The 17096-nt window shown below is 45.3% G+C and overlaps 1 protein-coding gene across 1 annotated transcript; it reads right to left on the bottom strand.

Moving 5' to 3' along the window:
- Positions 1-3531: 3531 nt before the first annotated feature.
- On the bottom strand, positions 3532-14837 carry LOC135574419 (N-acetyllactosaminide beta-1,3-N-acetylglucosaminyltransferase 3-like). The gene is made up of 6 exons (XM_065026016.1): positions 14538-14837; positions 10162-10252; positions 9245-10084; positions 8911-9208; positions 5310-5395; positions 3532-4789 (listed from the first exon to the last, which is right to left on the bottom strand). Exons 1-6 carry the CDS (start codon positions 14548-14550, stop codon positions 4657-4659), a joined length of 1461 nt encoding a protein of 486 aa, XP_064882088.1. The 5' UTR covers positions 14551-14837; the 3' UTR covers positions 3532-4656.
- Between the last annotated feature and the right edge of the window lie 2259 nt (positions 14838-17096).

Here is a 17096-nt window from a genome sequence, read left to right as displayed (position 1 = left end):
CATCTACAAGACACGTAGGTCTGTTAGAGCAGTAGTCTGGGCTGGCTACTCATCTACAAGACACGTAGGTCTGTTAGAGCAGTAGTCTAGGCTGGCTACTCATCTACAAGACACGTAGGTCTGTTAGAGCAGTAGTCTGGGCTGGCTACTCATCTACAAGACACGTAGGTCTGTTAGAGCAGTAGTCTAGGCTGGCTACTCATCTACAAGACATGTAGGTCTGTTAGAGCAGTAGTCTAGGCTGACTACTCATCTACAAGACATGTAGGTCTGTTAGAGCAGTAGTCTCAGCTGGCTACTCATCTACAAGACATGTAGGTCTGTTAGAGCAGTAGTCTAGGCTGGCTACTCATCTACAAGACATGTAGGTCTGTTAGAGCAGTAGTCTCAGCTGGCTACTCATCTACAAGACATGTAGGTCTGTTAGAGCAGTAGTCTCGGCTGGCTACTCATCTACAAGACATTTTGAGTGCAACATACAACAATGCTACATTCAACCGTACAGGATTCAACCGTACAGGATTCAACCGTACAGGATTCAACCATACCGGATTGTTGGTGTGATGGTTTGGGGATGCTTTGATGTCTCAGGACCTGGACGACTTGTCTTAATAAAAGGAACCATGGATTCTGCTCTGTATCAGAGAATTCTACAGGAGAATGTCAGGAAATCAATCTGTGAACTGAAGTGCAGCTGGGTCAGGCAGCAAGGTAATGATTCTGTGGATCACTAAATGTGTCCCAAATGACACCCTATTCCCTATTTTAGTGCACTACTTTTGACCACAAGCCCATCGTTCTTTGGCCTTTCTAGGGAGTTTTTCCACCGTGCTTTTCCACCTGCATTGCTTGCTGTTTGCGGTTTTAGGCTGGGTTTCTGTACAGCACTTTGAGATATCAGCTGATGTACGAAGGGCTATATAAATACATTTGATTTGAATTGGGAATAGGGTGCCATTGGAGAATGATCCAAAACACAAGTCTACATGAAAATGGCTAAAAAAAGTAACACATTTGAAGTTTTGAAATGGCCTAGTCAAAGCCCAGACCTAATCCAGACCTAATCCCAATTGAGATGTTGTGGCAGGACTTGAAACGAGCAGTTCATGCTTGGAACACCCCAGAAATGTCGCTGAGTTAAAGCCCTTCTCCATGGAAGGCCAAAATTCCTCCACAGCGATGTGAGACATCAACAAATACAGGAAGTGTTGGAGTCATAGCAGCTTAAAAGGTGGCACAACCAGTTATTGAGAGACAATTACTTTTTCCACACGGGAGCATTGGGTGTTGCATAACTTTGTTTATGAAATATGTAATTGTTGTGTTACTTGTAACAGTCAGTATGCAAAAGTAGAAAAAGGGGGCAGATACTTTATGTAAATAAGATACTTATGTAAATAAATGTTCATGCACTACTCAAAGCAAATCTACTTTTATTATTCATCAAATACAGTCAAATGCGAAACATATTGTGATATGATACTACTCTTCTACGTAGGTTTTTCTATTTTTCTTTTCTATCGTGTTACTGACTAACTCTTTGTCGCACTGCTTTGCTTTATCTTGGCCAGGTCGCAGTTGTAAATAAGAACTTGTTGTCAACTGGCCTACCTGGTTGAATAAAGGTGTTGTCAACTGGCCTACCTGGTTAAATAAAGGTGTTCTCAACTGGCCTACCTGGTTAAATAAAGGTGTTCTCAACTGGCCTACCTGGTTGAATAAAGGTGTTGTCAACTGGCCTACCTGGTTAAATAAAGGTGTTCTCAACTAGCCTACCTGGTTAAATAAAGGTGTTCTCAACTGGCCTACCTGGTTAAATAAAGGTGTTCTCAACTGGCCTACCTGGTTAAATAAAGGTGTTCTCAACTAGCCTACCTGGTTAAATAAAGGTGTTCTCAACTGGCCTACCTGGTTAAATAAAGGTGTTCTCAACTGGCCTACCTGGTTAAATAAAGGTGTTCTCAACTAGCCTACCTGGTTAAATAAAGGTGTTCTCAACTGGCCTACCTGGTTAAATAAAGGTGTTCTCAACTGGCCTACCTGGTTAAATAAAGGTGTTCTGAACTGGCCTACCTGGTTAAATAAAGGTGTTCTGAACTGGCCTACCTGGTTAAATAAAGGTGTTCTGAACTGGCCTACCTGGTTAAATAAAGGTGTTCTGAACTGGCCTACCTGGTTAAATAAAGGTGTTCTCAACTAGCCTACCTGGTTAAATAAAGGTGTTCTGAACTGGCCTACCTGGTTAAATAAAGGTGTTCTCAACTAGCCTACCTGGTTAAATAAAGGTGTTCTCAACTAGCCTACCTGGTTAAATAAAGGTGTTCTCAACTAGCCCAGCTGGTTAAATAAAGGTGTTCTCAACTAGCCCACCTGGTTAAATAAAGGTGGTCTCAACTGGCCTACCTGGTTAAATAAAGGTGTTCTCAACTGGCCCACCTGGTTAAATAAAGGTGTTCTCAACTGGCCTACCTGGTTAAATAAAGGTGTTCTCAACTGGCCTACCTGGTTAAATAAAGGTGTTCTGAACTGGCCTACCTGGTTAAATAAAGGTGTTCTCAACTAGCCTACCTGGTTAAATAAAGGTGTTCTCAACTGGCCTACCTGGTTAAATAAAGGTGTTCTCAACTGGCCTACCTGGTTAAATAAAGGTGTTCTGAACTGGCCTACCTGGTTAAATAAAGGTGTTCTCAACTGGCCTACCTGGTTAAATAAAGGTGTTCTCAACTGGCCTACCTGGTTAAATAAAGGTGTTCTCAACTGGCCTACCTGGTTAAATAAAGGTGTTCTCAACTAGCCTACCTGGTTAAATAAAGGTGTTCTCAACTAGCCTACCTGGTTAAATAAAGGTGTTCTCAACTAGCCTACCTGGTTAAATAAAGGTGTTCTCAACTAGCCTACCTGGTTAAATAAAGGTGTTCTCAACTGGCCTAGCCTACCTGGTTAAATAAAGGTGTTCTCAACTGGCCTACCTGGTTAAATAAAGGTGTTCTCAACTGGCCTACCTGGTTAAATAAAGGTGTTCTCAACTGGCCTACCTGGTTAAATAAAGGTGTTCTCAACTGGCCTACCTGGTTAAATAAAGGTGTTCTGAACTGGCCTACCTGGTTAAATAAAGGTGTTCTCAACTGTTCTACCTGGTTAAATAAAGGTGTTCTGAACTGGCCTACCTGGTTAAATAAAGGTGTTCTAGCCTACCTGGTTAAATAAAGGTGTTCTCAACCTGCCTAAAATAAAGGTGTTCTCAACTGGCCTACCTGGTTAAATAAAGGTGTTCTCAACTAGCCTACCTGGTTAAATAAAGGTGTTCTCAACTGGCCTACCTGGTTAAATAAAGGTGTTCTCAACTAGCCTACCTGGTTAAATAAAGGTGTTCTCAACTAGCCTACCTGGTTAAATAAAGGTGTTCTCAACTGGCCTACCTGGTTAAATAAAGGTGTTCTCAACTAGCCTACCTGGTTAAATAAAAAATATATAAAATGATATCTTGGTCATATCGTCCAGCCCTACATTACATCATGAGGTTCTCTTGGAGATTTTTGTATTTATTTATTACAAACATTACTCAGATTTCTAGATCACATATACACTGAATCAGAATTTCATTCAGTGTCATTTGAAAAACAACACTTTTTAATTCACAAGACCTGTCACATAGAACATGAGGTAAAACATCAGTAAACTGTGGAGCAACACACACGGTATAAAACACAGGTATACAAAAGCCATGCTTAGACAGGCAGTCTGATGTGACTCAGATCTGATTTTTTTTTTGCATATCTGATACACATCTGATCTCTGCAAAACTGACTAAACAATTTCATAGCTTGATTCATAGTAATTGAACCTCAACTCACACATGCCCATGCACGCACACTCACACGCACACTCACACTAAAAATCTAAAAAAAACAATCCACAGTGAAAGATCCCTGAGGTTATTCATGACGCTGCTCAGTGCATTAAATGATACTGTCTGTTAATCCCGTCGGACCAAACATCTAAGATCTCACTCCAGGTTTCCCTGGGTCAGGGGTTAAACATGATAATGAACCTACATTTATAGTCTCTTCAGTCTGTCCAGCAGCTTGCTGGACCTGACGTTCTAGCTCAGGGGTGGGCAACTCCAGTCCTCAAGGGCCTGATTGGCGTTCACACTTTTTCTCCATCCTTAGCAAACGCTAATGAATCAAATTGCATTCTAAACTGATGAGCATGATTAGGGCGGCAGGTAGCCTAGTGGTTAGAGCGTTGGACTAGCAACCGGAAGGTTCCAAGATCAAATCCCCGAGCTGACAAGGTAAAAATCTGTCGTTCTGTCCATGAACAAGGCAGTTAACCCACTGTTCCTAGGCCATCATTGTAAATAAGAATTTGTTCTTAACCGACTTGCCAGGTTAAATAAAAATACATTTGGTGATTATTGGAGTCAAGTGTGTTAGCTGGGGCAAAACTGACACCCATCAGGCCCTGGAGGGCGAGGTGCCCACCCCTGAGCTAGAACGTCAGGTAACATTGAACATTCCAAAAACAGACGACCTATTTTGGGCAAATTCTCAATGCAAACCTCAGTGAAGACCAACTGTGTCCCACAGAACAAAATAATTTGATACCCCCCCTGCCCTAGGTACAGATCTAGGATCAGCTTTCCCTCCAATCCTAACCAGGGGAGTTCGCTCTGGCCAAGGTGAGCCCATCCTGGGCAGAGTCCCTACAGGAGTGCACCTGGGTCTGGAGGAAGCTCCAGAGATGAAGCAGGTCTGTGGGTAGCAATTTGTGGAGGACCATGACACTGTGGTAGTGACAAGATAATGGTCTTAGACACGTAAGGGTTTCAAAATTTCAAAAAAATACTGGTTGTAGGATTCTTGGAATTTATTCTTCTTCTCTCATAATGCCAGGAATCTTCTAACCAGGATTCCTTATAAAATACAGGGAATTATGGAACTCTAAAAGTAGTGCTGTATGCAAAATAGACAATGTACATTACACACTGGACAGAATACATAGATTGCACGTGACCTATGTCATACACAGTACCAGTTAAAGGTTTGGTTACGACATGATTCCATATGTTATTCCATAGTTTGTCTTCACTATTATTCTACAATGCATAAAATAGTACAAAATAAAGAAAAACCCTTGAATGAGAAGGTGTCCAAACTTTTGACTGGTACTGTATATTGTACACATCTCGTACAGCCAAGAACGTAACACACTGGTCCTTACACATCCTGGCGCACCTGACAGAGCTCGGCTACTTGTTGCCGTTTAGGTGTTTGTTAGACATGGAAACAAAAGAGTACCATTACCTGTTGAGGTAGTGACAGGGGTGGTGGGAGGGAGAGTACTCCACAGGCATGAAGCCAGGATGGTTTCTGGCTGATAGGTTAGCTGCCTGGAGAGAGACGGAGCAGATAGAGGGGGAAGAGAAATGAGGGAGAGAGAAAAGTAAACCCAGGCCCTGCATGTCCCCAGGCACCCTCATTTGTTGACTTCTGTGATCGAAAAAGCCTTGGTTTCATGCATGTCAACATCAGAAGCCTCCTCTCTAAGTTTGTTTTACTCACTGCTTTAGCACACTCTGCTAACCCTGATGTCCTTGCTGTGTCTGAATCCTGGCTCAGGAAGGCCACCAAAAATTCAGAGATTTCCATACCCAACTATAACATCTTCCGTCAAGATAGAATTGCCAAAGGGGGAGGAGTTGCAGTCTACTGCAGAGATAGCCTGCAAAGTAATGTCATACTTTCCAGGTCCATACCCAAACAGTTCGAACTACTAATTTTGAAAATTACTCTCTCCAGAAATAAGTCTCTCACTGTTGCCGCCTGCTACCGACCCCCCTCAGCTCCCAGCTGTGCCCTGGACACCATTTGTGAATTGATCGCTCCCCATCTAGCTTCAGAGTTTGTTCTGTTAGGTGACCTGAACTGGGATATGCTGAACACCCCGGCAGTCCTACAATCTAAGCTAGATGCCCTCAATCTCACACAAATCATCAACGAACCCATCAGGTACGACCCTAACTCTGTAAACAAGGGCACCCTCATAGACGTCATCCTGACCAACTGGCCCTCCAAATACACCTCCGCTGTCTTCAACCAGGATCTCAGCGATCACTGCCTCATTGCCTGTATCCGCTACGGAGCCGCAGTCAAACGACCACCCCTCATCACTGTCAAACGCTCCCTAAAACACTTCTGTGAGCAGGCCTTCCTAATCGACCTGGCCCGGGTATCCTGGAAGGACATTGACCTCATCCCGTCAGTTGAGGATGCCTGGTCATTCTTTCAACCTCTCTTTCATATCGTCCGAGATCCCCAAGGATTGGAAAGCTGCCGCAGTCATCCCCCTCTTCAAAGGGGGAGACACCCTGGACCCAAACTGTTACAGACCTATATCCATCCTGCCCTGCCTATCTAAGGTCTTCGAAAGCCAAGACAACAAACAGGTCACTGACCATCTCGAATCCCACCGTACCTTCTCCGCTGTGCAATCTGGTTTCCGAGCCGGTCACGGGTGCACCTCAGCCACACTCAAGGTACTAAACGATATCATAACCGCCATCGATAAAAGACAGTACTGTGCAGCCGTCTTCATCGACCTTGCCAAGGCATTTGACTCTGTCAATCACCATATTCTTATCGGCAGACTCAGTAGCCTCGGTTTTTCGGATGACTGCCTTTCCTGGTTCACCAATTACTTTGCAGACAGAGTTCAGTGTGTCAAATCGGAGGGCATGCTGTCCGGTCCTCTGGCAGTCTCTATGGGGGTGCCACAGGGTTCAATTCTCGGGCCGACTCTTTTCTCTGTATATATCAATGATGTTGCTCTTGCTGCGGGTGATTCCCTGATCCACCTCTACGCAGACGACACCATTCTATATACTTTCGGCCCGTCATTGGACACTGTGCTATCTAACCTCCAAACGAGCTTCAATGCCATACAACACTCCTTCCGTGGCCTCCATCTGCTCTTAAACGCTAGTAAAACCAAATGCATGCTTTTCAACCGATCGCTGCCTGCACCCGCATGCCCGACTAGCATCACCACCCTGGATGGTTCCGACCTTGAATATGTGGACATCTATAAGTACCTAGGTGTCTGGCTAGACTGTAAACTCTCCTTCCAGACTCATATCAAACGTCAAATCAGGAGTTGGCTTTCTATTCCGCAACAAAGCCTCCTTCACTCACGCCGCCAAGCTTACCCTAGTAAAACTGACTATCCTACCGATCCTCGACTTCGGCGATGTCATCTACAAAATGGCTTCCAACACTCTACTCAGCAAACTGGATGCAGTCTATCACAGTGCCATCCGTTTTGTCACTAAAGCACCTTATACCACCCACCACTGCGACTTGTATGCTCTAGTCGGCTGGCCCTCGCTACATATTCGTCGCCAGACCCACTGGCTCCAGGTCATCTACAAGTCCATGCTAGGTAAAGCTCCGCCTTATCTCAGTTCACTGGTCACGATGGCAACACCCATCCGTAGCACGCACTCCAGCAGGTGTATCTCATTGATCATCCCTAAAGCCAACACCTCATTCGGCCGCCTTTCGTTCCAGTACTCTGCTGCCTGTGACTGGAACGAATTGCAAAAATCGCTGAAGTTGGAGACTTTTATCTCCCTCACCAACTTCAAACATCAGCTATCTGAGCAGCTAACCGATCGCTGCAGCTGTACATAGTCTATTGGTAAATAGCCCACCCATTTTCACCTACCTCATCCCCATACTGTTTTTATTTATTTACTTTTCTGCTCTTTTGCACACCAATATCTCTACCTGTACATGACCATCTGATCATTTATCACTCCAGTGTTAATCTGCAAAATTGTAATTATTCGCCTACCTCATGCCTTTTGCACACATTGTATATAGACTCCCCCCCTTTTTTTCTACTGTGTTATTGACTTGTTAATTGTTTATTCCATGTGTAACTCTGTGTTGTCTGTTCACACTGCTATGCTTTATCTTGGCCAGGTCGCAGTTGCAAATGAGAACTTGTTCTCAACTAGCCTACCTGGTTAAATAAAGGTGAAATAAAAAAATAAAAATAAAAAAAGAAGGGGGGGGTATCATTTTGTTACATTTGCTTATGTGAGTTTGTCCATTGTGGAGAGTATCCCAAATGACACCGTATTCCCTAGATAGTGCACTACTTAATACCAGGGCCCATAGGGTAGTGCACTACTTAATACCAGGGCCTATAGGGTAGTGCACTACTTAATACCAGGGCCCATAGGGTAGTGCACTACTTAATACCAGGGCCCATAGGGTAGTGCACTACTTAATACCAGGGCCCATAGGGTAGTGCACTACTTAATACCAGGGCCCATAGGGTAGTGCACTACTTAATACCAGGGCCCATAGGGTAGTGCACTACTTAATACCAGGGTCCATAGGCTAGTGCACTACTTTGACCAGGGCCCATAGGCTAGTGCACTACTTTGACGAGGGCCCATAGGGTAGTGCACTACTTTAGACCAGGGCCCATAGGGTAGTGCACCACTTTAGACCAGGACTCTACGGAGGTGTAGGGTCCTGGGGCGGCAGGTAGCCTAGTGGTTTAGAGCACTGGATTTTATTCTTATTCGGTTACTGGTTTGGACTAGTAACCGAAAGGTTGCAAGATCAAATCCCAGAGCTGACAAGGTAAAAATCTGTTGTTCTGCCCCTGAACAAGGCAGTTAACCCACTGTTCCTAGGCCACCATTGTGAAATAAGAATTTGTTCTTAACCGACTTGCCAGGTTAAAGAAAAGGTCCAAATAAAATGTTGTGGCTCAAGGAATGACTGCGTCTACCTGTATATTTCTAAATGACCAAATATTATTGAAATTACATTTTTTGCACGTGATGGTGATAATCAGTATAAAACTCATCCAATCAACCAAAGAACTCACCTGTGCGACCATGCCGACGTAGGCATCGTCGATGGGGAAGAGAGGCACCCTGGTGGAGGCGTGGAGGAGAAGAGAGAGGGCATCTCTGGAGAGGAGGTAGCCCCCGCCCCCAGCATAGGGAGGGTAGGGGCCAAGGTACAAGGAGTAGGGGACGTAGTACTTATTCCACCATATACGCACAGGATAGGTTTCCACAAAGACACGTCCCATGTAGAGAGGCTGGGGAGACCCTGTTCCTCCCTCTGTTCCTCGCTCTCTCCCTGCCCCTCCCTCTGTTCCTCGCTCTCTCCCTGCCCCTCCCCCTCTCCCTGCCCCTCCCCCTGCCCCTCCCCCCCCTGTCCCTCGCTCTCTCCCTGCCCCTCGCTCTCTCCCTGCCCCTCCCCCTCCCTCCGTTCCTCGCTCTCTCCCTGCCCCTCCCTCTGTTCCTCGCCCTCTCGTTGCCCCTGGTCCTATCACTCTCTTCATCTCAGTCTCCCTCCTCATCCCTCTCTCTCCCCCTATCTCCGTCTCTCCCTTTTGTCCTCTCCTCATCCCTCTCCCTCCCCTTATCAATGTCTCTCCCCCCCTCTCTGTCTCTCCCTCTTCTTCTCTCCTCATCCCTGTCTCCCTGTTCTGTAGGAACCCCACCACTCTCTCCACATCCACGTAAACGTCATCGTCCCCCTTTAGAATATAGAGAACTGTTGTAGAACACTCCCGGTGAAACCAGCTCCAGAACAGAACCTCTTTCAGAGTCACATTGAAAAATGATTCTCGGAACTCCCACTGGAGAATGTCCCCGTATCTCTCACTCTCCTCCCCCACATCTGGGTCTCCCCCCTCCTCCCCCCTGTCTCTTCCCAGGCCCAGTAGAAACACCCTCCTCACGCCCTGGCCTCTCCACTCCCTCTCCCTGCCCCAGGTGGCTCGTATGGCAGCCCGGCGGTCAGAGTTGGCAGGGTGGGACTTGATTGCTAGGAGCAGAAGGATGGGGCTGGCTTCAATGTCGTGGTTGGAGTCAGGGTAGAGGGACCAGGGGTTGGGTCTGGGGTGACTGGGTCCAGGGTTAAATTTGGAGTTGGGGGGAGGGAGGAGGCAGCAGCGAGGCCGTCTGAGGAGGGGGTAGGAGCGGACATGTCTGAAATGTAGGAAGACCTGGTGCAGCGCAGAGGGGCTCTGAGGACCATTCAAAGAGCTGAAGAAGAAGCAGAAGAAGTAGAAATGATCATGAAGTCATGATTTATTTTATTATCTGTCTGTCGTATCACCCACCTGTAGAGTAGCAGCAGAGCCAGGGAGGAGGAAAGAGACAGGACAACCAGCCTGGAGACACCAGGCCTGGGGAGCAGTATCCTAATACAGCCTAGAGGGAGGGAGGGAGGGAGGGTAAGGGGAATGGATTGTGGGAGAGAGGGATGGATTGAGGAGGTACTAATATATACATATATACACACACAAAAGTATGTGGACACCCCTTTCAAATGAATGGATTTGGCTATTTCGGCCACACACGTTGCTGACAAGTGTATAAAATTGAGCACACAACCATGCAATCTCCACAGACAAACATTGGCAGTAGAATGGTCTTACTGAACTGCTCAGTGACTTTCCAAGTGGCAGCGTCATAGGACGCCACCTTTCCAACAAGTCAGTTCCTCAAATTTCTGCCCTGCTGCCCCGGTCAACTGTAAGTGCTGTTACTGTGAAGTGGAAACGTCTTGGAGCAACAATGACTCAGCCGCATAGTGGTAGACCTTACAAGCTCACAGAACAGGACCACTGAGTGTTGAAACATGTAAAAATCGTCTGTCCTCGGTTGCAACACTCACTACCGAGTTCCAAACTGCCTCTGGAAGCAACGCCACGAGCTTCATGAAATGGAATGTCAGTTTAGTTCCTGACATGGATTTGACCCCAAACCCTAGGCGAGTCCAGTGAGATATCATACATTTTTGACCAGTTTCTGGAAACTAGGTGTATGTCGCAAGTCATGACTTCACAGGAGTGCCATTTGAATGTAATTAATTTTTTATCAATGCTTTTTTTAGGCTGAAATGCCTTCTGGAACATGTGAACTTTCATGTGCCTTAATAACAAACTTGTTTGCCATCTGTAAATACAAATACAATTGTTAAATTACGAGCCTATAGTTGGTTTAGCCACAGAAAAAGTCAGGAACCTTCCCACTAGCCATGATTGGATGAGATAATCAGTGGGCTGGACATGCCCGAGAGATGAGTTTCAGATTGGTTTGCGGTGTTTCGAAAGATAAAACGTTAGCCATGGAGGACTGCAAATATGTTGCTACTGCTCTCAACAACATCGCTGCCTTTCATTTATCAGGCGCTATCGACAAAAGTCAGTGGGAAAAATTGCGATGACTACTTTCTGGAGGACGATCGTGCCATGCCGACTCTCTCGGAATATGTAAATGAATCAGACGATGAGGAAATACCTGATTTAGGTTCAAAATAAAAATAAATCTTTAAAGAAGACACTAGTCCTGACAGTGACGGTAGAAGCCGAGTACGATAAGGAGATGAATAGAATTCTGACGTTTGATTGCAAAATGCATAGGGAGTCAAAGAGAACACAGAAGGCTGTTGTATAAAACACCTGGCTCCGGATTACATCTTCAAACTAAGGGCAACCACGGCATCTGTGACAGAGGGGGAGAAAGATCGTATTATTATTATGCCATTGCACATGGTCATTGTGAACCAGAGTGACTGGACACAACGGGCCACGCAAGCTGTACAAACAAAGTGGAAAATACCCAGGACGTCTTATTTAATGAAAGGGGTTTCAGTCTGCTTCGAAGCGTTCATCCACGTATACAGGTAAGAGTCTAGCTACAGTTTCAGATATTATACGTTTCTAAATTTGTCAGGAAGTTGTTTTCATTGCAAGTTAAAGCTTACTGTTAGCTAGCTAGCTGACGGTAGATGGCTGGCTTGCTACATAACATTAGGTGTATTTTCTGTGTGTATTGATATCTCAGAATGCCATTTTGCATTGCTAGTCATAGCTTAATGCTAGCTAGCTAACTAGTAAACCAAATAGGTTCAATGTTAACTTTAGCTAGCTATGACAATCGGTATGTATTTGCTAGTACTCTATGAATTGGGATTATGGTTCATTGTTTAGCTAGCTAGCTGACCCATCAAGTTAGCCAGGTGTCTGGCGCTGATTACGGCCATCCAGGTCCCATCTACTATCCTTCTGACCCTATGTAGCCAGGTCCCATCTACTATCCTCCTGACCCTATGTAGCCAGGTCCCATCTACTATCCTCCTGACCCTATGTAGCCAGGTCCCATCTACTATCCTCCTGACCCAGGTCCCATCTACTATCCTCCTGACCCTATGTAGCCAGGTCCCATCTACTATCCTCCTGACCCTATGTAGCCAGGTCCCATCTACTATCCATCTGACCCTATGTAGCCAGGTCCCATCTACTATCCATCTGACCCTATGTAGCCAGGTCCCATCTACTATCCATCTGACCCTATGTAGCCAGGTCTCATCTACTTTTTAACTACTCGCAAGCCTGTCTTGTTTGGTGTCCACTGTGAAGGAATACCACAACAAGTCAACTACTTGGTTGATGAAGGCATGTCATCCAGCAAAGGCAGCAGCGCAGTCATCAACTAGGGAGTTGGGAAACACGTGTGGACCTGAATAGTGATAACTGCAGTGGCCAAAACAAGAACAAGTTTGTGCTCTGGTATTGCGCTTGGCGGACCATACACAAGCTCCACCACAGTCTGGACCTTCACTTCCTGATCACAGGCCACACCAAGTTTCCCCCCCTTTGGCCTCATCAAGCAGTGCTTCAGAAAGACCAGAGTGAACACTGTCTGAAACTGACAGCACTGACAGGGGTCAACGTCCCACAGCTGGTTGGACTGGAGGATGATACGGTGCTGGTGGAAAGCGGTGGCTGGCAACAACACCGGACTCTGTACTTCAGGCCGCTGCCACAGATCAAGCAGTACCCGCACTTCAGGTGAAAATAATCTTCATTGCATTGTATGAGGTTATTATTCTTATCTAAACTTAGGGGGTGAATTGATGTTGTGCGAGGTTGTAATGTCTTCTATTTTTTGTTTGGTTATTTCCTGTTTTACAGCTTCGATGCTTTGGAGCCTGGTCGCTTTGGAGCCTGGTCGCTTTGGAGCCTGGTCGCTTTGGAGCCTGGTCGCTTTGGAGCCTGGTCGCTTTGGAGCCTGGTCGCTTTGGAGCCTTGTCGCTTTGGAGCCTTGTCGCTTTGGAGCCTTGTCGCTTTGGAGCCTTGTCACCAAGGAGCGTTCAGACTCAGTCGGGACCAGGTTTTAGCCGCTGCGCAACGCTGACATCCTTCCTCCGGTAGATGGCCTGCTATGTACAAGCTCCACCTGGACTGGACACAGCTCAACAAAACATATGTTTTTCAGAAGATCAGAGTTTTGCGACGAAGAGGCTATGGACATCACATGCCCCGCACCAAAGTCCAGGGCAGGATGGAAACCGGCTCTCTGAATATAGATTATTGTTCATTAATGTTTTGGACGGACCAGTCATCAGCACTACCTGCAGTGCTTTTATTCAAATGACTCTCCTAACACACACACCATATGTTGCTGCTACAATTGTTTTTTAAATCCTGCTGCTTAGGCATTTTACCCCTGGTTGTATAACTACCTAATCTATCATCAATATTGTTCTTGCACATAATGTATATTATTTTATTTATACGAAAAAATATCCAGGTAAATATAAAGTATTGTAGGCTATGACTTTTAGTCTTAATCTTTACTACACTACTCACTGTTTAGCACATTACCTCACATGTGAATACTTAAAGAGATAAGTAGGACTGGTTTAAGAGGGTGTGAACAATGCTGAATGGGTGTAGACAAAGGAGAGCCTTCCAGTAGGTACCAGAACATTCCAAGGCCATTTACTCAAAAGTTGCCTTACAAGTTTATCCATTTTCGAAGCAGAATTACTTTCCCATCGTTCCTAAAAACAAATGCAGTGTATGATATACCATTTTGTAGCTCTGTGTCTCTGCTTTTATCCAATGTAAAAATGTACAATTAAAATAATTAAATGCACATGTTGCTACATAATACCGAATCAAGGTGTTCGGTCACATTTAGCCTACATGATGATGTAAAGTGGTTGTTTGGAAACAACAGTAGTTGCAACATAATGATGGCATCGAAAACGCTATTAGCGCGCGACTTTTCGTTTTCTTTTAGTGGAAACGATATAGCTCAACAACGCAGCATTTGGCGACTTCAAACGGAATGAAGAGAGAAGAGTCCTTACTTTCGCGGAAGTGCAACGCTTCTTCAGCAATCGGTCGTCACAGCATACTAGTTATAAACCGCACTTATTTCTACATGTCTCTTGTTTAAAATGTGATTTTTAAACCCAACCTTAACCACACTGCTTACCTCATGCCTAACGTTAAACTAAAAGCAAAAACAAAGTTCATTCATTTGTAGGATATAGCATACTTTGACTGTGCTATCTAGTGGAAGCATCATTCATACATTCTCTTATAGCAACATTAAAAGCAGGATGAAACAAGTAATGTAATATGGTTGTATCATGATGCTAAACAGAAATGTTGAAATAAGCTAATTGAATCGCACTTACCATTGGTTATCATCGTACGTCTATTTGGCTTGTCAAATGTCAACACTATTCCACAGCGACGTCGTTTTAACTCTACCAAAGAAGTTAATGATTGGCCAACTTCCTCTAAAATCACTTACCGCATAAGCTTTACACCGCGGTTTATACTGGCCTTATTTGTGGAAACGAAAGTCGGGGAGGTGCATCTCTGACAGCCAAAGCCGGAGACTGGTGTGGTTTTCCAACAGCAAGGCTCAGTGCAACATGGCAGTGGTGCCATTGTTTATAAAACTCTTTGTAATGTCGAAATAAACAGACCTCTGTCTCCCATATCACACACTCACAAACTCAGCAAAAAAAAAGAAAGGTCCCTTTTTCAGGACCCTGTCTTTCAAAGATAATTCGTAAAAATCCAAATAACTTCACAGATCTTCATTGTAAAAGGGTTTAAACACTGTTTCCCTGCTTGTTCAATGAACCATAAACAATTAATGAACATGAACCTGTGGAACGGTCGTTAAGACACTAACAGCTTACAGAAGGTAGGCAATTAAGGTCACAGTTATGAAAACTTAGGACACTAAAAGAGGCCTTTCTACTGACTCTAAAAACACCAAAAGAAAGATGCCCAGGGTCCATGCTCATATGCGTGAACGTGCCTTAGGCATGCTGCAAGGAGGCATGAGGACTGCAGATGTGGCCAGGGCAAGAAATTGCAATGTCCATACTGTGAGACGCCTACGACAGCACTACAGGGCGGACAGCTGATTGTCCTCGCGTGGCAGACCACGTGTAACAACACCTGCACAGGATCGGTACATCCGAACATCACACCTGCGGGACAGGTACAGGATGGCAACAACAACTGCCCGAGTTACACCAGGAACGCACAATCCCTCCATCAGTGCTGAGTCTGTCCGCAATAGGTTGAGAGAGGCTGGACTTAGGGCTTGTAGGCCTGTTGTAAGGCAGGTCCTCACCAGACATCACCAGCAACAATATCGCCTCTGGGCACAAACCCACCGTCGCTGGACCAGACAGGACTGGTAAAAGGTTATCTTCTCTGACTAGTTGCGGTTTTGTCTCACCAGGGGTGATGGTCGGATTCTCGTTTATCGTTGAAGGAATGAGCCTTACACCGAGGCCTGTACTCTGGAGCGGGAGCGATTTGGTGTGTGGTGTCAGGAAAATAACCTCACACTCAACGTCAACAAAATTAAGGAGATGATTGTGGACTTCAGGAAACAGCAGAGGGAACACCCCCCTATCCCCACGATGGAACAGTAGTGGAGAGGGTAGTAAGTTTTAAGTTCCTCGGCGTACACATCACAGACAAACTGAATTGGTCCACCCACACAGACAGCATCGTGAAGAAGGCAAGCAGCAGCACCTCTTCAACCTCAGGAGGCTGAAGAAATTTGGCTTGTCACCAAAAGCACTCACAAACTTCTACAGATGCACAATCGAGAGCATCCTGTCGGGCTGTATCACCGCCTGGTACGGCAACTGCTCCGCCCTCAACCGTAAGGCTCTCCAGAGGGTAGTGAGGTCTGCACAACGCATCACCGGGGGCAGACTACCTGCCCTCCAGGACACGTACAACACCCGATGTCACAGGAAGGCCATAAAGATCATCAAGGACAGCAACCACCCGAGCCACTGCCTGTTCACCCCGCTATCATCCAGAAGGCGAGGTCAGTACAGGTGCATCAAAGCTGGGACCGAGAGACTGAAAAACAGCTTCTATCTCAAGGCCATCAGACTGTTAAACAGCCACCACTAACATTGAGTGGCTGCTGCCAACACACTGACTCAACTCCAGCCACTTTAATAATGGGAATTGATGGGAAATTATGTCAAATATATCACTAGCCACTTTAAACAATGCTACCTAATATAATGTTTACATACCCTACATTATTCATCTCATATGTATACGTATATACTGTACTCTATATCATCTACTGCATCCTTATGTAATACATGTATCACTAGCCACTTTAACTATGCCACTTTGTTTACATACTCATCTCATATGTATATACTGCACTCAATACCATCTACTGTATCTTGCCTATGCCACTCTGTACCATCACTCTTTCATATATCTTTATGTACATATTCTTTATCCCCTTACACTTGTGTCTATAAGGTAGTAGTTTTGGAATTGTTAGCTAGATTACTTGTTGGTTATTACTGCATTGTCAGAACTAGAAGCACAAGCATTTCACTACACTTGCACTAACATCTGCTAACCATGTGTATGTGACAAATAAAATGTGATTTGATTTGATTTGGAGGTGGAGGGTCCGTCATAAAGGTGAAAATAGTCTGGGGCGGTGTGTCACAGCATCATCGGACTGAGCTTGTTGTCATTGCAGGCAATCTCAATGCTGTGCGTTACAGGGAAGACATCCTCCTCCCTCATGTGGTACCCTTCCTGCAGACTCATCCTGACATGACCCTCCAGCATGACAATGCCACCAGCCATACTGCTTGTTCTGTGCGTGATTCCTGCAAGACAGGGATGTCAGTGTTCTGCCATGGCTAGCGAAGAGCCCGGATCTCAATCCAGTTGAG

This window comes from Oncorhynchus nerka, linkage group LG12 (assembly GCF_034236695.1).
Source record: "Oncorhynchus nerka isolate Pitt River linkage group LG12, Oner_Uvic_2.0, whole genome shotgun sequence".
Classification (NCBI taxonomy): domain Eukaryota; kingdom Metazoa; phylum Chordata; class Actinopteri; order Salmoniformes; family Salmonidae; genus Oncorhynchus; species Oncorhynchus nerka.
The sequence above is the reverse complement of the archived record's forward strand: the minus strand, read 5'-3'. Positions and strand labels throughout refer to the sequence as shown.

Coding starts and splice junctions, on each gene's coding strand:
- LOC135574419 (XM_065026016.1), bottom strand. Junction 10,085..10,161: donor GCTCTGCTGCTACTCTACAG/GTGGGTGATACG, acceptor CTTCTTCTTCAG/CTCTTTGAATGGTCCTCAGA. Junction 9,209..9,244: donor GGGAGAGAGCGAGGGACAGG/GGGGGGAGGGGC, acceptor AGGGAGAGGGGG/AGGGGCAGGGAGAGAGCGAG.